This window comes from Ahaetulla prasina, chromosome 1, assembly GCF_028640845.1.
Source record: "Ahaetulla prasina isolate Xishuangbanna chromosome 1, ASM2864084v1, whole genome shotgun sequence".
NCBI lineage: Eukaryota > Metazoa > Chordata > Lepidosauria > Squamata > Colubridae > Ahaetulla > Ahaetulla prasina.
The window spans coordinates 285,536,280-285,559,950 of record NC_080539.1 but is presented as its reverse complement, the minus strand read 5'-3'; the positions used below and the strand labels follow the sequence as shown (position 1 = coordinate 285,559,950).

At 36.9% G+C, this 23,671-nt stretch overlaps 1 protein-coding gene across 1 annotated transcript in view; it reads left to right on the top strand.

Moving 5' to 3' along the window:
• Nucleotides 1-223: 223 nt before the first annotated feature.
• SHANK2 (SH3 and multiple ankyrin repeat domains 2) overlaps nt 224-23,671 on the top strand; it is a 156,149-nt gene continuing 132,701 nt past the window's right edge. The window contains exons 1-2 of the mRNA XM_058161568.1: nt 224-395; nt 1,966-2,090. Coding sequence (XP_058017551.1) covers nt 224-395; nt 1,966-2,090 — 297 coding nt within the window. The remainder of the gene's footprint in view (nt 396-1,965; nt 2,091-23,671) is intronic.

The following is a 23,671-nucleotide window of genomic DNA, read 5'->3' as shown; positions in this document are numbered from 1 at the left end:
TCCTAGCTAGCACACAAGTGACATGATCGCACATTTGTTCAGCCACCACCATGCATGGTTTCTTCCTCAGCCTTCCCTGCATTGTTCCCTCTGTTAAGTTGCACTGTCATGTTCTCCTTTGCTATTAAGCCTTGTTTCTGTCTCTTTCCTTCTTCTGTTGTTTGCTATGACATTTTCCCCATGTTTGGTTACCGCACTATTATTTGATTAACGGGCTGTGAGGATGATGAACCTGCACACTGGAGGAGCAGCTACTACCGTGGTGATGAAGGGATATAATAACGGTCGCTATCCTCGGAATTCTCTCTACAGTGACTGCATTATAGAAGAAAAGGCAGTGGTCCTGCAGAAAAAAGACAATGAAGGATTTGGGTTTGTGCTCAGAGGGGCCAAAGGTATGTAAATTTCTTCTTCTTTTTGTATCTGTGTGATTGGGGGAGTGCTTGTGTGAAAAATGGCATGCATTTCTGAAAATAAACAGGCATTATTCCTTATGCCTTTGGTTGCTAGACAACAGTGTTCTCTCTGTGCAGTAGAGTACCGATATGGATTTACTGGTTTCTGATCGAGCAGTTTTGAGTGTGTGTGTGTGTGTCTATTTGTGTGTGTGTATGTGTGTGTGAAAGAAATAATTGATTTGTGGAATAATTCAGGGGAGAAGTTGCCTAAATATTTTGCATGCCTGAAACCATCCTTGCTGGGGATGGGGGGAAGAGGAAATAATCAAAATGCTTCCGCTAAAAATAATGTGCTAGTTGAAGGGGCATATTGACTTTTTTCCTTGAAATGATTTTGCAGCTTCTTCAAAGTAAAACTACTGCAGCTTTAGGAAGAAAATCAGGTCATTTTTGTATTTTCATAAGCTGCAGGCATGTCAGATGGCCTTTTAGTATGTGTACTGTTTGAAAACTGCTTGTGTCTAAATATGCCATTTCTTTCCTATGCAAAATCTGTTTCCGTAGATTTATACAGCAAAAATAATGATCTGTGATCTGTTTTACTCTTTTGGCAAATTTTATAAGTGGTGGTATATCCCAGTGTCTGTTATTAACCTCCCCCCCCCAGTTAATAAATGGGCTGTTCCTTAGACTGCTGTCTTCAAGGAAAGGCTATACCATATCTACTTTATGGAGGAATCTCCACACCCTTATCTAGGAATACCACTTTCCTCACTAGAGTGTGGTAAATACCTATTGGGTTCCCCTAGCTATGTAACAGATTCACTCTCCTGGCTAAACATACGTTTTGGTGGGGTCGTCTGGAAACCCAGTGACTTCATCACTGTGTCGATCAGCTGGCGCTGAGCTATCTATGCAGCAAACAGAGCTCCCTCACTATACATCTTAATTTCACATGGAGTGAGTTCTTCAGGTTAAAAATCCAAATGCCCATTGAAATCATATACTTCAAACTCTACTAACGTTTTTCCAAAGGTGGTTTACCTTTATCAGAACTGTATATGACAAACATAAAGCATGTATGTGAAGCTCATACAGAATATGTGTCTAATGCACAATTATAGCATCATCCTGTTGGATTTAATGGTTTTAGACCATACTAAGTGTTAAACTATGTAATTATCTGCTTTTGAGTACTTGAAATTCTTGATGCACTTCTATGTGGATTTAAAACACTATTTTCAGATGTAATCTATGTTATCAAATTCATGGCTTTATGTTTATTAGCAGTTAAATTCAGGGCTTTATTTGTTTGCTGATTAAACCCAAGAGTTTATTAATATGCAAGAAAACAGGAAGATAGATAGATACTGTAGATAGATAGATAGATAGATAGATAGATAGATAGATAGATAGATAGATAGATAGATAGATAGATAGATAGATAGATAGATAGATGTGGAGTGTTTTACTTAAAGGCTTTCTGGTCTTGTACCAGGCAATATTTTATGAAATAACATTTCATGTTTTAAAAGTTTATTCAAACATGTCATTTATTTTCCTAAAGCTGATACACCAATTGAAGAATTCACACCAACGCCAGCCTTCCCTGCTTTACAGTACCTGGAATCAGTTGATGAAGGAGGAGTAGCATGGCAAGCTGGCTTGAGAACAGGAGACTTTTTGATAGAGGTAGGAAAATATGGTTAATTATTCTGGTGGGGATGAAAAATGCTATCCCGGTTTAGGGAAACTGGTCTTTCTGTCTATTGGCAGCAAGGCCTACAGGTAGTCCTCAACCTACAACCATTCATTTAGGGACTGTTCAAAGTTACAATTCAAAGTGATTTACAAACAATCCTCACACAACTGAAATGGCATCCCTGTGGTCATGTGATCAGGATTTGGGTGCTTGGCGACCAGCATGTATTTACAATAGTTGCAATGTCCTGGGCTCATGGCATCATCACTTGCAACTTTCCCAGCCAGCTTCTGGCAAGCCAAGTCAATGGGGGAAGCTGGATTTGCTTAATGACCACAAGATTAATTTAACAACGGCAGTGATTCGCTTAACAACTATGGTAGAAAAGGTCATAAACCTGGCTGCAACTCATTTATTAACTGCCTTGCTTTAACAACAGAAATTCTGGTTTCCATTGTGGTTGTAAGACGAGGACTATCTGCAATTAGCTGTTTGATGCCATTACTTTTCGAATGTTCATTTTAATTGTCTTATTTTTAATGCTGTTTTTTAAAATATTAACACAAGTTGTATCATTACAGATGTGTAAACTTCTAGACCTTGGTGTGTCCAACCTTGGCAATCTTGACAACTTTAAGACCTGTGACTAGCTGAGAAATTTATTTATTTATTTAATTTATTTATTTTGTCACAACGGTATATATAAGCATAAGCATAAAATAACTATATGACATATAAGCACATATATAAGTATAAGCATGAAATAATTATACGAGTTGGATACGATCAAGGGGAACATTAGGACAGGAACAGTAGGCACACTGGTGCTTTTATGCACGCCCCTTACAGACCTCTTAGGAATGAGGTGTGGTCAATAGTAGATAGTCTTTGGTTAAAGCTTTAGGGATTTTGGGAAGAGACCACAGAGTCAGGTAGTGCATTCCAGGCATTAACAACTCTGTTACTGAAGTCATATTTTCTGCAATCAAATCTTAAAGTTGCCAAAGTTGCCAGGAACACCCCTGTTCTAGACAATACATTGTTTTACAGGTGAGAAGCCTTCAGGAGAATGTCTGTTAGATTAATTCTTTACTTACTTTGGGTAAATTTAATTTTAAGAAGAAATGAATTGATTCTTGTGTATAATACTGTGTCTAAAAATGAGTTCTCGTTATTAGATTTATTGTTCACATTTGGAGCCATTTGCTGTAAAGGTAATAATTCCATCTTTTGATAGCAAGACTCCAATATTTCCTTCCTGGCATTATTGGAAAACTTTGTATATTCATTTTAATGACCGATATCCTGGAATTTGATTGGTTTTTAATCACTTGAAAGAGAAAAGTGTATCAAATTATTAGGCATCTGGGACTAAATGTATAAACATGTTTCACAAAAAGGAGCAGAATTTTGTTGGATACCTGATTTCAAATGTTTATTTTCAGATATAATTTCCAGACTTAAGGTACTTGTTTGTTTGTTTTTTAAGTTTGTGCATGTGACATCTGGATTAAGATACCTGTACATTTTAGCCTATGCTCTCAGCGGTAAACCAGACTTCAGAAATAGAAACTGAGATCTTTCTGATTTCTGAGCATTACGTTTTCTTGGTTATATTGATTTTAGCAGTATATATTGGAATAAAATGTGTTGGACATTTGGTCTTTCTGTTTGTATAATCTCTGAATATTTGTCTTTAGACATTTTGCATAGTATTAATTTGCAGGTTGGTTTTCATACTGTTGTCAATTTGCTATTTAGAGCGTTTATTTGGGAGATTATTGCATGGATATTAAAATTTGAACTTCAACTTCAAGGGCATTTTAATGTTTAGTCATTGTTCATAATGCAGTAACTAACCACATGTGTACGACAGAATATATTGCAAAGGTAGTATGGTGGTCATAATTTAAGGACATGAGTAGGCAGACCTGAAAACTGAACATGGCCTGTAAGATTTTGAGATTTTGTTCTGTGAAGAGCAAATATTTAAAGTATTTTTGGATGCCCTGAGGTTTCAGAATGAGTTTACTATGAAGAATGCGTAGATTGCTGCTCAAGAAACACAAGCTCCAAACCTCTTTCTACTGTGAAAGTTGTTAAATGAGGTTTTGGATGCTGGCCAATGCCACAAACTGTAAGTGTATGCCAGCATTGCAGTGATACCTCTCTTGGGTTGCTAAAAGATATAGAGGAATAATTACCTAGGGTTAGCGTTTAGTAAAATGTAGAATGATAAACTCAGAATTTACAAGGCTTAGGAAAGCATATTGGGCTTTCTGTACGGTATGAGATTTTCTAGAAACTTAATTCAAACTTTTGGTTATGCAGATCCATATGTCTTTTCAGCTGTACAGATACTTTTGGGAATGTTTTTTTCTTTCAGCAGCTGTCTTGAGATACAATACTGTATATAAACTTTTTTTAATTTCGTTTGTACGTATGTAGCAAGTAAACAAGTAAACTAGTGGTGAAGTCCAATTTTTTTTACTACCGGTGGTGTAGCTTGGTGGGCGTGGCAGGGAAGGATAATAGACAATGCATCTATCATTCAAAACGACATTGATCATCTAACCGCTTGGTCTAAAACTTGGCAGCTCCAAATCTCAACCAGCAAATACTCAGTCTTACATATAGGAAAAAAGAACCCAAACACTAAGTACATAATAGATGGATATTACCTTACAGACGACCCCCATCCCGTTAAAGACCTTGGAGTTTTCATGTCAAATGATCTAAGTGCCAAAGCCCACTGCAACTACATAGCAAAAAAGCTCTAAGAGTTGTAAACCTAATCTTACGTAGCTTCTTTTCCAAAAACACCACACTACTAACCAGAGCATATAAAACATTTGCTAGACCAATTCTAGAATACAGCTCACCTGTTTGGAACCCTCACCACATCTCTGACATCAATACAATTGAACATGTGCAGAAATATTTTACAAGAAGAGTTCTCCATTCCTCTGAAAACAATAAAATACCTTATCCCACCAGACTTGAAATCCTAGGCTTAGAAAACTTGGAACTCCGTCGCCTTCGACAAGACCTAAGTTTAACTCACAGAATCATCTATTGTAATGTCCTTCCTGTTAAAGACTACTTCAGCTTTAATTGCAATAATACTAGAGCAACCAATAGATTTAAACTTAATGTCAACCGCTTTAATCTAGATTGCAGAAAATATGACTTCTGTAACAGAATCATCAGTGCTTGGAATACTTTACCTGACTCTGTGGTCTCTTCTCATAATCCTAAAGTTATATATATATATATATATATATATATATATATATATATATATATATATATATATATATATATATATATATATATATATATATATATATATATATATATATATATATATATATATATATAATCTCAGTTCCCTCTGCACTCCAGGGAAAGGATAATGCAAAATTCCCTCCCCAGTCCCGGGGCAAGGATATTGCAAACTCTCCATTCCCACCCCAATCTGGGGCTAGCCAGAGGTGGTATTTGCTGATTCTCTGAACTGCTCAAAATTTCCGCTCCTGGTTCTCCAAACCCTGTCAGAACCTGCTGGTTTTCACCCCTGAAGTAAACTTGGAGAACAAGGTTGCAATGCTTGCATGTTCTTTGGAACTAAAACTTATTAGAAACAATGACATCTAAATAAATTTGAACAGAATTATTAAGTACTCAGAAATCTATGTTTCCCTTTGAGATGGAATGTCTGCATTGTCTAGTAGTCAGAGTAATAAATTATTATAATTTGGGAACTGAATAACACCCTTAGCAGTTCAAGTAACTGGAAGCAATAAAATTGAGGGTTGTTGTAGGGAAGAGGAGGAGTACTAGGTATCAGTATGTTATATATAAAAGGTGGGATAAAAAACAAGTAGAGAAGAAAGAAGAAAAAGAAATGGAAACTGTCCCAGATAAGCATAGGCATGGTCAGGGAGCATTTTCAGATATTATTGTCTGTGCAGATTTACAGTACAAGTTCCTAGATCTCAAACACAGAATACTATATCACATAATTTTGTTACATTTTATCAAAGAAATCCTTTTTTCATTTAAAAATGCTATTAATTAACGTTTTGTCAGATTTCATTTATTTTGGGCATCAACTTTAAGGGTCACGGTGAATGTATATTTCTATTTATGTAATAGGACCTCTTATTTCTCTTCCCCTCCACCCCGCAAATCCCCACTGTACTGCATCCTTATCAGTTCTGGATGACCCTCTAATCTTTTACAGCAAATCTCTGAAGAAAAAGAGAATCTGTTCCAAAGTATGATAGAAATATAGCTTTCACCAGCTGGTTACTTTTGGATGCAGCCCAATATATTAACGCTTTTGTCTAGTACACAGTTCAGTTTTTCTATTAAGCCCCGTTATTTTTAAAGATTGCTAACATAACCAAATTTTAAAATAAGCCTGTATATTACCATTTTTCACCCTACTGAAAAGAGAACTCTGCAAAGATTAGCCACTTCAGCCATTTTTTAAATAAGAATATACCACGAAAAATTGGCTGAGTCAGTCTGCCTTTGGCAGTGGAAAAAACAACAACAGCAACAACTGGCAGTCTATTTTGTAAGCAAAGCCTGTCCACATAATGCCCATGATGAATGATCAATTGCCTGCACTTTTAATTACCACATTAATGTTGCACAATATTAATTCTAAATTATAATATAGGAATCATGAACATTATATTTTAAATACATTTGTTAATGAGGAATAGTTTTCTGAATTCACAGTTTTTCTGCTAGTATATATTTGAGGAAGTTGCTTGGATTTTTTTTAATTGCATACATATTTCATCTGAAGAACAATTAATTCCAGTAAGAACACTAAGTAAGGTTCACATGTTCTTTTCACTGCTGTAAAATTGGATTATGATAATTTTGGCAACGACTGGCCTTAATGCTTGTTGCCAAGTGATAGAAAATCCTCAGTGACTCAGATATTTATAATATTATATGCTGGTCCTCAACCTCTGAGATATAGCTGGAGTGCTATTATTGTAAAGGAAAAGTAAACTTTTTAATAATGTGTTACTATATTATTTCGTACAGGTTATTAATGCTTGTCTTACATCTTTTGTTTAAATATATTTAAACAAAAACAGAATAATTTCCACTTACAATTTTATAAATGCATTAAAAAGGTTTATTTCAAATTATTCTTCCAAAAGTTTATTTCCTGATTCAGAAATGAAGTTAAAACCATTATGAGGTATAAACATAAACCATAGATGTTGTTGTTCAACTATTAAATTAGAACAGCACTAAAAACATAATGAAAACTTTAAAAGCCTGTGAGTCTTTGGTAAGAGAGTCTTCAGTTGATACTGCAAAGTTTACAAGATAGATGATGCCAGTTAAACTTCTCTGTGGAGGATGTTTCATATGTCTGGCAATTCTAGCAATAACAATAGCACTTAGACTTATATACCGTTTCACAGTGTCAGCATATTGCCCCCAACAATCTGGGTCCTCATTTTATCGACCTCGGAAGGATGGAAGGCTGAGTCAACCTTAAGCCAGTCAGAATCAAACTCTTGGCAGTGAACAGTGAGTTAGCCTGCAGTACTGCATTCTAACCACTGTGCCACCACGGCTCCTAGTAATAGAAGCTCCTTTAATAGAACCATGTCAATTAAAGAAACTTCCTTTCCCAGTGACCATATCATTTATTTGTGTGCACAAGAAGCTGACTTCGCAGAGCTAAGTGGCTTCTTTCTGATAATCTTACTCATTGGTTCATGCTTAATGATTGTTGCATGCTTAATGTGGTAATCATTGCTGACTATATATTTATAGTGAATGTGTTCCATTAATTATAAGTATTGTTATTTAATAGACCATTTTTGCAGGGTCAGCCAGTCAAAGCTTCCAAATATATACAAATGATTTGTTAGAATATGTTCAGCATGTTTATTCCTCCTTGGGTATCAATTCTGCTACTTTAGCTAGTATTCTGGTTTTGTGATTTTTCTGAAATTTGAATTATGTGCTTTTTCAAAAAAAAGCTTACTGACAACACTAGCCTATTTAGTGCTGAGAGCTTAACTGCTATATATACTTTTTTTAAAAAAAATATCCTTAAAAATAATTCTTATCTTATCTGGATTTATTTTGTAAGTGTGAGAAGTTTTGCTCATTTATTTTTTGTATAGAAATGATTGGCTTTGGGGAAAAAAAAGAAAAAGCAATTAAAATGTCACTTTGTCCCTTCACTTCTCATTGTACTGCACAGAAATGAAGACTAAAAAGTAATAAACCGTAAAGATGAAGAGTAATAAAAAAACTACATAACAAGCAGTTAATATATTCTGCCACTGTGCTTACTGGGTACAATAAAATAAAATAAAATAAATGGGACATGTACAGTGTTTGATTCTGTGACCATGCTCTCTTGGCCCTAGAGTTCTCCCACCACTGCAGGGAGGTGGACCCTATTTAATCAGCCCATCCTAGGCAACAGCAATAGCAATAGCACTTAGACTTATATACCACTTCACAATTCTTTACAACCCTCCCTAAGTGGTTTACAGAGTCAGCATATTGCCCCCAACAATCTGGGTCCTCATTTTACCGACCTCGGAATGATGGAAGGCGGAGTCAACCTTGAGCCTGGTAAGATTCAAACTGCCAAACTGCAGGCAGCCAGCAGGCAACAGAAGTAGCCTGTAGTACTGCACTCTAACCACTGCACCATCTGATGAACCCAGTGTGGTTTCAGAGGCAGCTTGGGTTTTTTTTCTCCGAAACTCTGCTACACAGCTCTGCAGAGGCTTTTGTTTCAACTTGGAATGTGCAGATATGGAATGTAGACCATATTACATCTCTGTGGACTCAGTATGCATGGAACTCCTTGAGCTTCATGGTTTATTAAGCAACTCAGACAGATGGAGTGACGTAAGAGTGTCACTGGAGAAAGACAAAGAGAGAGGGGAACTGAGCGTAGTTAAGAGCCTGTACTAAAACTTAACTTTGTGGTGATAAGGGTGGTGAAGTGTAGTCACTTTTCCGACCTCATTGCATCTGCAAATAGCAGACCAGTTTCCCTATATTGGGTAACCAGGTTTCTTCTGCGTAAGGAGAAGCTGAGGAAGCCCTAGCAGGGTTTCTGTGTGGAATATTCACACCATCGGTCAACTGTGCTCACATTGGACTCTGGCTGGACAGATCCCCTTAGCCTTGTTAATTGGAAAGAGTTTGAGCCAAATGTTCTCAAGGAAATGGACAGTGTCCTTAGAGTTGTGAGCTTAGCCACCTGTGTTATGGACTCTCCTGGTTGGCCAACGTCTTCAGGAAGTGACATATGGTTGAATCCAAGACTGATTAATACCTCTTTATGGAAGAGACAATACAGCCTGCTCTGAAGGAGGTGGTGGTTCACTTTTTCTCAAGAAGCCATCCTTGGACCTCAAGATATTAGACAAGTTTTGTCCATCCTTTAATCTTCCCTTTTTAGTGAAGGTTGTTGCACACATCTACAAAGCTGTGTTGGCACACAGCTACAAAGAGTCCTGGATAAAGCGAGTTATCTAGACCCTTTTCAGGCTAAAAGACAGCACTGAAACAGGATTCTAGTCCTCCTAAATCTTTCAGCAGCTCTCAGTACTCTGGAGCATGGTATTCTTCTGGTCCCACTCAATCATTGGTAGTGGGAGTCACTGTATTGCAGTGGTTCTACTTCCTCTGTGACTGATTGCAGTCAGCATTGGTAGCAAAGAAGAGGTTGAGCCCTAAGCTTCTGAAATGTGGATTACCTCAGGACTTTTCATCTCTCCTTTTTAACATTCACATCATTCACATCAAACTGCAGGGTGAGTCATCTGTTGGTATAGGGTGCAGTATGATCAGCATGCTGATGATACCCAATTATAAATCCCCACCCCTAGTCAGACAGGCGATACTGTGGGGGTGTTGGTCATGTACCTAAAGGCTGTAAGGGTTTGGATGGGGAGGAACCAGCTTCAACTCAATGCTGTCTGCTTGTTGTCAATTAAATGCAGAATGCCACTATGATAGCTAAAACAATAAAAGCAGATTTTCTAGTGATAGAAAATTGACTTCATTTGGATGAACTTTTCTCATTTTTTGCCCTTAGCCTCTCAGGAAAGCTAGACCATTAACAGGTGGAGAAATTTACTAAATATAGTAAAAAATAGCAGCAAATTAAAGCTGTGGTCCATTAAGTACCCATAGTTTTATTATTTTTTAGACAGAAATATGATGAATTTGCAGCAATAAATTGTTTTACTACTGTGCATGTGCTAGACCAATTACTACACATACACCATGACCTTAATAAATTCCTAAAATCAAAGAAAATACAAAACTATGACTTTTTTGCATTCATTGCTTAACATCCAAGTCATACTGTAAATTATTTATTTGATTTTGGCATCACCTGATTCAAGATTGACTCTGGAATTATGTACAAGCAGACATGAGCATTACATTGTATGAGGTGTAATTGGGTCTTCATGCAAATCCCATTTAAACTATTACTTATCTGGAAATACACAAGTTAAATATACCTATGTTTCTTAAACTACACATGAGATCTAGTTTAGGGTAGTTGTTAAGGCACTATGCTAGGGATTTGGGAAACTGTTCTAGTCCTATTTTAAGCTCAAGTTTGGCTGAATGACTTTGGGATGAACACTCTCATCTGTAGGAAAAGAAGGGAATGACAAACCACTTCTGACAGTTTTACCAAGAAAATTTGTCCAGGAAAATGCCAGGAGTCAAGATTGATTGAAAGGCATAACTTCAAATTAATATAATCCCACCCATTGACTTCTATGGTGGGCAGCTCTGCTCTAATAAATATATAATTTATTTATATTTGTCAGTTCTGATGTATCATCTTCTTTTTGGGATATGGTCTGAGTCCAAGATGCACACTTTTTATAAGCAAACATCTCCACTGAAACTTTTTTCAGTGCTGCAATTGGTATCAGAAGCCAAGGGATTTCAGTGTGTTTAATCCAGAAGACTCTGATTGTATGGGGGAAACTGCTATATATTGTCTGTAATTATGTCATTAAAAGTGAAAGGTTTCCCTGTCCAGTCATGTCTGACTCTAGGGGGCGGTGCTCATCTCCATTTCTTAGGTGAGGGAACCAAGGTTGTCTGTGGACGCTTCTGTAGTCATGTGGCCAGCACATAGAACAGAGGTGAGATTCAGCTGGTTCTTTCCGGATTGCGCGCGTGAACCGGTAGCGGTGACTGTGGGAGGTCCCGCCCACCTGCCCGGATGTAATGCTCAACTAATGCACATAATGCCATGTGCATGTGCAGAGGTGGCGTGTGCACTCACATTTGCAAACCACTAGGGAAAGTAAGTGAATCCCACCTCTGCATAGAATGCTTTTACCTTCCCCCCAAAGTGGTACCATTATAGCATGCTTTTGAATTGCTAGGTTGGCAGGAACTGGGACAAGGATGGGAACTCACCCTGTTGTGTGGCACTTGTCTCAAACCTGGTATGTCAGATTTCCAGTTGAGAAGTTCAGTGTCTTTAACCATTGAGCCATTGCAGCCCCCGCCCCCCCAATTATAATTATATTAAAAAGACCCTCAACCTTTTACTTGTCACTTTATCTCATTTGTTCTTTTGTTTTATTCTAGCTGTACAAATATGTATTTTCTTTTTTTTCTTTTAATACAGTCTTCGACAATACATTTATAAATCAATAAAAACTCCAAATTTGAAGTCCTTTTGGCGAACCTAGGGCATGCGTGCCACCGGTGGCACACGTAGACATATCTGTGGGCACGTGAGCTCAGCTGATTTTCAGGCCTTCTGGGCCCACCAGAAGTAGGGGAAAAGGCTGTTTCTTGCCTCCGGAGGGTCCCGGGGGTAGTGGGGAAGGCCTCTTTTTCTCTCTCACCTGGCTCCAGAGCCTCTTTAGTAGTTTGGGGAGGGCGAAAAGGGCCTTTCCCACCACCCTGGGGTCCTTCGGAGGCTGAAAACAGACCATTTGGGGAGTGGGGGAGTGGAGTGTCGCACATCCATGTGTGGGGGTGGGGCACATAGAATTATGGGTGTGGGCATGTACACACACGTGACCCCACCCCCACCTCACCCTCCTGGCACACGATGGCAAAAAGGTTAGCCATCACGGGCCTATGCCAACTTGCTGCCACCATTTTATGAAGGAAACTCTCGTAATTTATGAAAGAAGATGGCAACACAGAGTCCGCTTTTGTATTTTCAGACAGCATGCTTGGTAGCTCACCAAAACCAAAGGAGGTCATTCCAGAAGTCACTTTTTAAAGTGATTGCTTTGCAGCATATTTTAAGGTTTTCAGCTGCCATTTACTATTTGTATCTGTATATATGAGATGCATTTGTAGTACAGGTAGTCCTCATAACCACAATTGAGCCCAGCATTTCTGTTACTAAGTGAGACATTTGTTAAGTGGATTTTGCCCCATTTTATGACTTAGTTAAGTTAATCGCTGCAGTTGTTAAGTTAGTAACAACAGTTGTTAAGTGACTCTACCTTCCCCATTGACTTTGTCAGAAGGTCGCAAAAAATAATCATATCACCCAGGGACACTGCAACCAACATAACTATGAGTCAGTTGCCAAGCATCTGAATTTGGACCCTGTGACCAATGCAGGTGGAGCAACAGTTGTTCAAACTTACTGCAGTAAGTTTAAAAAACGGTTTTAAGTCAATTTTTTTCAGTGCCATTGTAATTTTGAATGGTCACTAAATGAACTGTTGTAAGTCAAGGGCTACCTGTATAGATGCAGATATATAGTAGTTGGAAACATTCAAGCAATCAACTGCTTGGAATTTGTTGGAGGTAGGAATTTCCTCCTGCTGCAAATTGCAGGTTTCTGAGGAGCAATTTTTCTTAGGACTACAGCAGGGGAAGAAAGTGCTCTTGAAAATCCCTCTCAGTGTCTTTCTTTCTCTTGAAATGCTGATAATTATAAGCCTTTCCTCTCCAGCAGCTATTTCTTTTTTTTAAAAAAAAATGCACATGAAAAGCAAAGGCACATTTAATCCTACATCCAATTTGATCATGAATATTAAGTACTCATGATACTCAGGATGGGGGCCTGTTTGCTGATTATAGAATAAATGTGTACTGAGATACTTTCTCTCTCATCTTTATATCTTGACATTAGATTGAATTGAATTGAGCTCAGAAACAAGGGAGCTGCCTGTGGGAATGAATGAACACTATTAAGCTCCTTACTAAACACCGAGTGAAGGCAATGTAGAAGGTTTTTTTTTTGTTGAGCAGATAAACATCCTAGTTCTTTTTTGTTGTCTTGATAATCTTTTCATATGTGCTTACATGCATTTTTATGTTTCCTGTTCTAACAACCTTAGGAAGGAACCAGAGCAACTACCAAATCAGGAGAGAGTAGCTCCTAAGAAAAATATTAACAATTATTAATAAAATATATTGCTGACATTTTTTTCCTGCCTGAATGCCATCCTAAAGAAAACTATCTTTGCTGTTTTTCTAAAGATACTGTACATGTTGGAAGTATTTTTGATCTCCCTCTCTCCCTTGGTCTCATTCCTGTCCCCAGTTTAATTTTGTAATTTCACATAAAAAAAGCAAACATAATCAAATATGTATTGACTTTAAATGTAAAAATGTATTGAGTTTATATCTATTGAATAATCATGATTTCCATGAAACAAAATCCTCATGTGAAGCTTGTTACATTTAAAAATCTGTTGATTAACAACTGTAGTTGGATTGAAATAATAGATGCAGTGTAAATACAGTCTGCATACAGTCTCTAATATAACTTTGATTGTGTAGAACTAGAGGGACTTTTAAGCAGAGATATAGATTTTATCACATCTTGAGTTGCCTCTTGGTGATCAAATAATTCTGTTTCCTTTGTATTTTCCATTGTGTGAGATCCTGGCCTCCTTTTATTGTAGTTGCATGGTTTGTTGGATGGGAATCCCTATCTGCAGAAAGTGAATCTCATTAAGGAAATGAAGCACTTGATACTTTTGTCAGGCTCTGGGAACACTGTCATGGGGAGCTTCTGATTTGACCTACTTCCTAGTGCCCATTATCTAGCCATTATAACTGAATGCCTGCCCCATCTTAAAGATTACAAATGCAGAACAGTAGGTAGCTCAACAGTTGCCACTTTGAAAAATACTTTTTGTAGACAAACATACAGACATGTTTCCCAGAGCAGAAAAAGCTTTTGTTTTGAGTACAAAACTAAAAAGTCAATATAAAGTGATCGTTGCTAGCTAGCAAATTAGCTCAGATTGGTTGAGTCATCTCTTGTCTATTTGTTTTGGTGTCAATTCTCGGTGAATGCTGAAGAATTGCAAAAGAAAAAAAGGCACTCAAGTTATACATTTGTCTAGGTGACCACAAATGATCATGCCCTCCTTTGTTTTCATTTTGAAGCCAGAGCTCTGGAAAGAGGAAAGTTGGAAATGGTCTGGGGACAGAATCCAATGATTCTTTTCTATAGATGGAAAGTATACAGAGATCCACTTAGGTGCCGTTAAAATTTAACTAATATATTACACCCTCCTTTGTGTCTAAAGCTGATATAATTTTTGCCCTGAAGAAAATTATTGATGTCTAAATTCTTTTGAAATTGTATTAAAACCTTGGAAACAACTTTGGTGAAAGCAACAAGCTTCCTTTCAGGATGAAAGAGTTAATGATGAAGAGTTACATCATTGCAACTAGTGCATTTCTTAGAGGATTGGAATCTTGTTAATTTCATTTTATTGTAAACTGCGTTTTCTAACTTACTGCTTAGTTTCATCATAATACTTTGAACCTGTTGAGGAAAAGTTGCATTTCCTAATTTCTTCCATATCTGCTGCACAATCTTTGTTGCATGTATATGTCCAAATATTTGTTTCAGAATGGTAGAATTGTGTAGTCATTGCAGAGAAATCTGCCTTTATAAAGAGATAACATTTTTATTTATGGTTGTTGCTGAGTTATTCTATTCTTGGTGGGCATATCGGCTAGACTGAGTCTAACACAGTTAATAATTTTTCCTGTGTTGCAATTGGTATTGGAAACCATGGGTTTTGACTCATTTAAATGTAGAGTTCCTGGTTGTTTGTGGGACCATGAAGGTGGCTATTCAGTGCTATTTACTATCTTCTTATAGTTTTTGTGTTTTTTTAAAAAAATATTTTTTAAAAAATAATCTGTCTTATTTTACACATGTTTTACTTGTAACTTTACTATATTTGTTCCTTCTTTTAATCTTACTTATTAGTCTCACAAATACATTTTTTATTTTTAATGTAGTTATTGACTTTCAATTTATTACTTAATCAATGACAGCTCTACTTACAATATTGCTGTCTCCACCAACTTGGTTATAGAAGAGGTTGGCAGCACTGGCTCTGCTTATTTATTCTCATTTTATTTACTTTATCTCTATTCATTGAACAGCCATCTATCATCAACCTATGGGCTTTTAGTTTGATATGCACTGAGAACAATTATCATGACAGATTCTGACATTCATGTTAGTTTTTGCATTCATAATGAAATCTATGTCTTCACTTTTCAACATTGTCTGCTCCAGAGGATCAAACTACTTTCAATTGAACCCATTATATCCATTTGCCTCTTCTTAATTTCACAAAGAAATTTCTTTTATTTTCCTCATTACTTTATACACTTTACCAATTGTTCTCTTACATTCCAAGTCATAATTTGCCATTTGTTATGGTTAGCACAAATGGGCCTATAGAAATTCATCCTCATCACCCCTAATGGGTTTCATCAATTGCAGCTTTCATATTTTTAATATTTTTAGTAAGATAAGGAAACTACAGACTGGATTAGATCCCTAGTCATATATGCCCCAAGGGCAGTACTTGGAGGCTGCTGTTGCATGCTATTATTTGTTTTTGTTTCTGAATAATACACGATTCCAGATCTTGTGGTCTCTATAGATTATGGTTTGGCAGGATTTAAGAACATTGTTGTTAAGCTTTGTTCAATAAATTATAATTAAAGCAACCATAGTTAGAACTCTTAATTAAAAAAACATTAACATTTTTGTGTACAAAGCCAATCTCTCATAAAATTTCATTCTACTGTTCATCACTATCATAACTTAACTAAAAATTTAAATTACTAGAGTTGGTTCTATAGGTAAACTGACTACCTAACATTTTTAGAATTACCGTATATACTCGAATATAAGCCGATCCGAGTATAAGCCGAGGTCCCCAATTTTACCCCAAAAAAACTGGGGTAAACTGGGGACTCGAGTATAAGCCGAGGGTGGGAAATGAGGCAGCTCGGTGAAACCCTCCCTCCCTCAGCCGAGAAGGCTGGCGGCTCCCCCGCCCCGCCCTCTCACTGCACCGGCAGGGCTTCCCCGCGCTAATGCAAAAGCCCGCCAAGTTTGCGCCATTCGGTATAATGTGAAAAAAAGAAGAAAAAAAAAACATTAACATTTTTGTGTACAAAGCCAATCTCTCATAAAATTTCATTCTACTGTTCATCACTATCATAACTTAACTAAAAATTTAAATTACTAGAGTTGGTTCTATAGGTAAACTGACTACCTAACATTTTTAGAATTACTCATATTAACACCTATGAGAAAAGCCTCTTCTTCGATACTTGAAAGGCAACAAAAGAAAACACTTATAATCAAGTCACACAAAATTATTTCCTTGGATACTTTAATTAAGGATAGATTTATTTATCCGTTACACTTGAAACACAGCAGCATATCTGCCCCATCACTTAATATTCACTTAGCTACGCTGTCAGTATATTATCACCCAATTAACAATAAGAAGCTATTCTTGTGACATATTTCCTCAATTTTTCCAAGGTTCTGTTTTGGTATGAATTTTATTGACCATCAGTTTAAGCACTTTGAAGCTTCGTTTCAAGCAGAAACCTGAAAAAGATGCAGCTGCCTTAAAGAGTCCCTGCACATGAAATGCCATACATCCCAGAGCACTTGAAGGAAAAACGCATGACAGCTAGTGTTGCTGCTGTATTGCCCCCTTTCCCTCCCCGATTTGGTGATACAGGAAGTTTGATTCTTTTAAAAATATGCTAAAATATTTTCTGATTTGTTTGTTTGTCTTACGATTTTTACATTTAGTGTAACAATTAATTAATAAAAAAAATAATAGCTTCTGGAGGAAAAGTTAATAAAATTGCTGTTGTCATTGTGTACAACACCTGCTTCTATGAAGATTAGAAAATACCTTGTAAATTGGATGCTGTAGAAAAATACTGTTCTTCTAATATGCTAGATAGAAGCAAAAAGTCTACTCTAGATTTTCTGAAAAAAATAAGATTTAATAAACATTTGCTTCTCTATTTAAATCAATGTACTTTTTAGTTGAAAGCTAGTTGTCTACTGTATTCTAAAAGTATTTGGAAAGTATTTTTTGACTTGGAAGAAGTCAAGGATCAAGACATAGTACATTCACAAATAACTTCCTTAAACATTTCTCTATTCTTGGATCTCCAACATATTATTCCTGGCACACTTCTGCTCCATCTTACTTTCTAAAGAAAAAGAAATATTAAACTTCATAATTTCAGTGTCACTGGAAATATACAACAGAAGCCTCAATTGGCAAGAAAATCTTTTCTACCCATAAATAATGTTCATCTCTTTTGCTTTCTCCTTGGTTCTGATTTATGCTTTTCATGATCCAAAAGGTTTGTGGTGCATAAATCCATTAGCTCAGTCTTTTCCGGTTTGATGTATCTGGAGGTCACTGGATTGAGGAAGTCTGATTTAAATTCTGATAGCTTTTAGCCTTAGAGCAGTTAGAGTAAAGGCTAGAGAGTCATTAATTTTCTGTCGTCCTACTGTGAATCAGTTGTGATATTGAAGCTTATTAATATGAACATCATTAATTCCAACGGAATTATTTAAGAGGCAGTATCTTGATGGAGTAGCACATATTACATTAAACGGCATCTTCAGCTGATTAAAAGGTAAAGTGACATACATTTGATAATTATTGGGAAAAAATTCATGGATTCTCAGAACTGTAGAATTCAAAGACTCATAGGATAAACCTCTGTCCTAATTAAGCTAGTAATAGCCACAGCAAACAAGCATTTGTTGAATATGCATGTTTTCTATTCAGTTGTGGTAACTTATACAGTTCAATAACTTTTCTGATTCATCTAGAGTAGGGGTATCAAACTCAAGGCCTGGGGGCCAGATCCAGCCTGCGGGGTGCTTAGATCTGCCCCATGGGGCTGCCCTGAAAATAGAGAAGGACTGGCCCGCAGGGCCTCTGCCAGTGAAAATGGTGCTCAGGAGGGCCTCACATGGCCCTCCGAAGTGCCATTTTCACTGGCAGAGGGTTGCAGGAGGGTTTCACAGCCAAAAACCAAGCTCACAAGGGCTGCATGCAGCTCTCCTGAGCTCCATTTTCGCTGGCAGAGGGTTGCAGGAGGCCATCACAGCCAAAAATGGAACTCAGGAGCCCATTTTCATTGCCCGAGATCTTGGCCTACCACAGGTGCCCCCAACACGAGTGATGTCGAGCTGGCCTCACCCACCCACCCCCTGAGGTCAAACACAACCCTGATGCAGCCCTAAATGAAATAGAGTTTGATACTCCTGATCTAGAGAATGAAAAATCACCAATCTATTTAACATATTTCTTTTGAATGGTTAGGGCAGTCTGTTACATTTAAATTTTAACAATTGCAAAAAAAGAATGAAAGAATGAAAGAAAAGAAAAGAAAATTGTTTTTAGTGATACATCCTCCTCTTCTCTTTCCTTTGGATTCCCAATCATACTTGAATTCTGCATCAAACATTAATAATTGCTATTGGTTTCTGAATGCTAAAAACTATATTCGAGATGTGATTGTTGTGTGACAAACTGTAAATAAAAGAACTATTCTTGTTTTGTTAAACTTTGTGGATATTCAGTACAGTCAATTTTGCCTTTGTAGCATAGTCTTTTACACTAATCTTATAGGAAAAGTATCTCTTTTCAAGTGCTGCGCTAAGTGCTACCTTCCTGGAAACTATTTGAAGCAAAAGGAATCATACAGTTATTGCATGATTCACAATTAGAGTCTTATTAGAATTAGAATTAGAATTTTATTGGCCAAGTGTGATTGGACACACAAAGAATTTGTCTTGGTGCATATGCTCTCCGTGTACATAAAAGAAAAGATACGTTCATCAAGGTACAACATTTACAACACAATTGATGATCAATATATCAATATAAATCATAAGGATTGCCAGCAACAAGTTATAGTCATACAGTCATAAGTGGAAAGAGATTGGTGATGGGAACTATGAAACGATTAATAGTAGTGCAGATTCAATAAATAGTCTGACAGTGTTGAGGGAATTATTTGTTTAGCAGAGTGATGGCCTTCGGGAAAAAACTGTTCTTGTGTCTAGTTGTTCTGGTGTGCAGTGCTCTATAGCGTCGTTTTGAGGGTAGGAGTTGAAACAGTTTATGTCCAGGATGCGATAATAATAATTAATAATTAATAATTAATTATGATTAATATCCAGCAAAAAGAACAATAATGACAGTTACTATATTGTGTCCAATCCAAAATTCTCTTTTGCGGCAAAAACGACCAAGCTTATATTGCAAAGAAAATGAAGGAAAGATAAGAAAAGAAAGAAATGAAGATGGCCAATAGCAAGGTAGATAAGCTTCATTATCATGATGATGGGTATACTATTGCAAGACCCAAGGGGAACAGGTTGGGGAGAGATCATCTGGAGAAGGTCTTTCTACTGTATATAGTCGCTAGAAATCAACATTGACGTGATGCCACCCAATCAATCAGATGCATGTCCAACATGGCCTTAGAACTGTGTTAGTTCAGATTACAGTAGACCCAGCTGTGTATTGGCATATTGCTTCCTGAAATTAATGTTTATCTAAACAGGGCTGATTCCTCTGATAAACAAGGATAACTTTAAGTTTCCATGGTAAATACATATCAGAGAAAAATTGACTTCAAATGGCTTCTCTGGTGGGAAATTCCAAAGGGTGGAATATAACAACAGACAAACACAAAAGGAGAAGCAAGGAGACTTCTAGATACAGAATGGCAGCCTGTATAGCAATATACACTTGGAGGCGTGGCCAGTGTCGCGGGTGAGACGGTCACAAACCCCGATGTCTCTGGGGTTTGTGCTGATATCCCCCCGCCCAGGGGGTCTATCCGAACTTCAGATCGGACCATAGCTGCCTCGAAGGGACAGTGAAGACTGGGGGAGCCGCCGGAGCGAACGGGGAGTTGGCAAACTCCCCATATCTCCGGATCTTTTCCCCCAACCCAGTGCAGCACCATAGTCCATCATGGCAGCTGCACCAAAGCCGCGGCGGCTACAAGAGCGGGCAGGAGGAAGAACCATCAAGAAACAAATTGTTGAAGTCGGGTGAGTGATGATCTCATGAAGGAACAATAAGAATTCAAAAGAGGCACAAGCCTTGGGGAGAACTTGTAGATTGGCGGCTAATTGAATAACCAGTGAAAGTAAAAGTCAATTTGGAGAATACACATTCGGGAAGTGAAAGAGAGAAGATAGGGCTTGGATGGAAGCAGAGCCCCATTTAAATAAAGAAAAGAAAAATAAACTTTTTCCAACTAAATAATAGTTTGGAGACTCTTGGAAGTTTTAATGGATTATATTGGAAATTAAAGAAATAGGAGAAAAAAGTAAAAGAAGCTATTGAATTGTTTTTTATGAGAATATCTCAAAACCCTCTGTTTTAAATTTATGGAATACTAAAGATATCAATAGGACATAAGAATCTGGAAGATATAAATATAACTAAGGGAAAATCCTGGAAAATTGACCTCCACGTACCAAAGTATTTGAGAACAAAGGATCTTTATCACCAAAATAGCTACTTATCATATGTGGCAGTAACTGTTTCAAAAAGACATCTAGAGGCAGAGAAAGACAGCTACAGGATTGGTTGCTGGGACTACACAACAGTTTTAGAAGTGAGTTTCAGATGCCATGTCTTTGAATTATGGAAATTGAATTTCCTAATTAAACAAGAATCCAGAGGCAAAGAAAGTTGTAAGAATGGAATAGTAGACTATTCCCCATGGAGAAAGTTCTGTGGGTGTGGGCACACGACATTTTTTTGGAAGGAACTTATGGCTGCCTTTATAATTAGAGGCAGAGGAAAATAGCAAGAGTCAAATAGCTTTCTTGTGACTATTCCCATTGGTGTCGTTGGGACCACACAACAGTTTTAGAAGAGACTTCTAGATGGTGTCTTTGGAGTATTGATTTAAGCGGAGATTCTTATTTAAGAACACCTCAGAGGCAAAGAAGGAAAGTAAGAATGGAATAGTGGAATATTCCCATGGAGAAGGCGCTGCTGATGTAGACGCATGACATTTTTTTTGAAAGGAACTAATGGCTGCTCTTAAAGTTATATTAAGAGATTCATTTTAGAAAACGTTAATATTTATATTAAAATATGAGTGACAACTATGATAAAAATAATTGAGGTTTGGGGAAATGGAGGGAAAAATACTAGAATAAATTGAAATAAGAGGGAAATGAGTGTTATTATACAGAGGAAGAATTTTTTTTTTTTTTTGCAAATAAGTAAGGTAATGAAAGGATTTGATAAAACTTCTACGGAAACAGTTAATATTTTGGGAGAATAACTGGGGGAAATAATTAGTGACTACCCTTGCAAATGTTAAATGTTTTACTTGATATTAAAATGGATTAGATGGAAAACTTTAAACATATGTTATTGATTTAGAGGCAGAGGAAGATGAGGGAAGAATGGAATTGTCTATGTGATTTCTGGGCAGTTTTAAGAAAGAGATTTTAGATAGGATGACCTCTGATTAGTAATGTAGATATAAAGCTGAGAGTGGTGAAATTATAAAACATAAATAGAATTTATTAATGATGTTGAAGGGAATTAAGCACGGGGACTAGACTTCATTTAAATATTCTCCTGAATGGGTTGAATTTGATTTACTTCTATAATCAGATTGTGTGCAAATAAATAATTGAATTTAAAGAAGGAGGAAAATATACTGTATTTGATTATAACATAGGTGAAACTTGATATGTTTAAAGATGTACCTGACCAATAATTTGTTCACAATATTTTTTTTTATTATGCTTGTAAAAAATTTTTTTTAAAAATTGGCAAAAAAAAAAGCAATATACACTTGTAGGCTTAGTTTCAGAACCAGGCTGGATGACTCTTGCCAATCCCTAAAACGTTATAGACATTTGTCCTAGCCAAATTTGGTGCACTACCATAAATAGTCACTGAAGGCAGATGCCAAAAGATTCCCTACCATAAAAGAGTCTGCCCATGGATTGATGAGTGACATTTCCTACTATACTAGTACTTTTGATGGGGAATTCATACATGCTGTATGAATTAGATTCCGCATTTTTAAAAAAATGCGTAACAAACAGATAGTTTTGTACAATTGTTTATCTATTTTTACTTGGCAACCTACAGGGCAATTGTTACTTACAATGTGGCCACATTTTGTCTATTACCGATAATCGTGAAGACACAACAGCAAATACTATCCAACATGCTGAGTTCCTTTTAAAAAAATATACAATATTTTAGAAAAATTTCTTCATATAAATGATTTGTTGCGGTCTCTTTGATTCTTTCCTACTATTGTTTCTATGAATTATGAGGGGTTTTATGTATATATGCTGGTTTAATACCATAATAAAACGTTTACGGATAGCGCTTGCTTAATGCCAACTCATTTAGTGATTTTCAAATTTAAGGTTGAACAAGTGATATTTTTTTTATTTCATTTTGTCACAACAGTATACACAAACATCGACATAAAACAACAACACATCATAAAAGAAAAAATATATATATAAGCAAAAGTATGCAACAACTATGTTAATTTGATATAATGAAGGGAACAATAGGACAGGAACGGTAGGCACTTTTGTGCTCTTATGCATGCCCCTTCTTAGGAATGGGGTGAGGTCAATAGTAGACAATTTTTGGTTGAAGATTTTGGGATTTTGAGTATTTGATGACTGGTTCTTGAAGTTTCAGCCATTGCAGCATCCATTCACGTAGTCAGAATCTAGATCAGGATGTCAAACTGGTGTTGTCACATTGTCATCACATGATGTACCGTGACTTTTCCCCCCTTTGCTAAAACGGAGGTAGGCATGGCCAGCACATGACACATCCGGCCCAGGGCCAGTGAGTTTGACACTTCTGGTCTAGATGCTTAGTGCCTGGCTTGCAATGACAAGGTTGCCGCCTACCATAGTCGTAGATCATCTTTTGTGACCTTCACTGCCAGCTTCCAGTGCAAAGGCAATGGGAAAGCCAGCAGTTGGTCATAAATGGAGACTGCATCACATCACACTTAATGATGGTGTGGGATTTGCTCAATTTGTCCTATCCCATTAATTTTCCTGAAATCCTTTAAGACCTGATTATGCCACCAGGCCTAGGGGTCCCAGGAACCTGGAGACTTGTTTATTGAGGTGAATGGATTTACACTCTCTTTGCTTGGGGTGTGTGTGTGTGTGTGTGTGTGTGTGTGT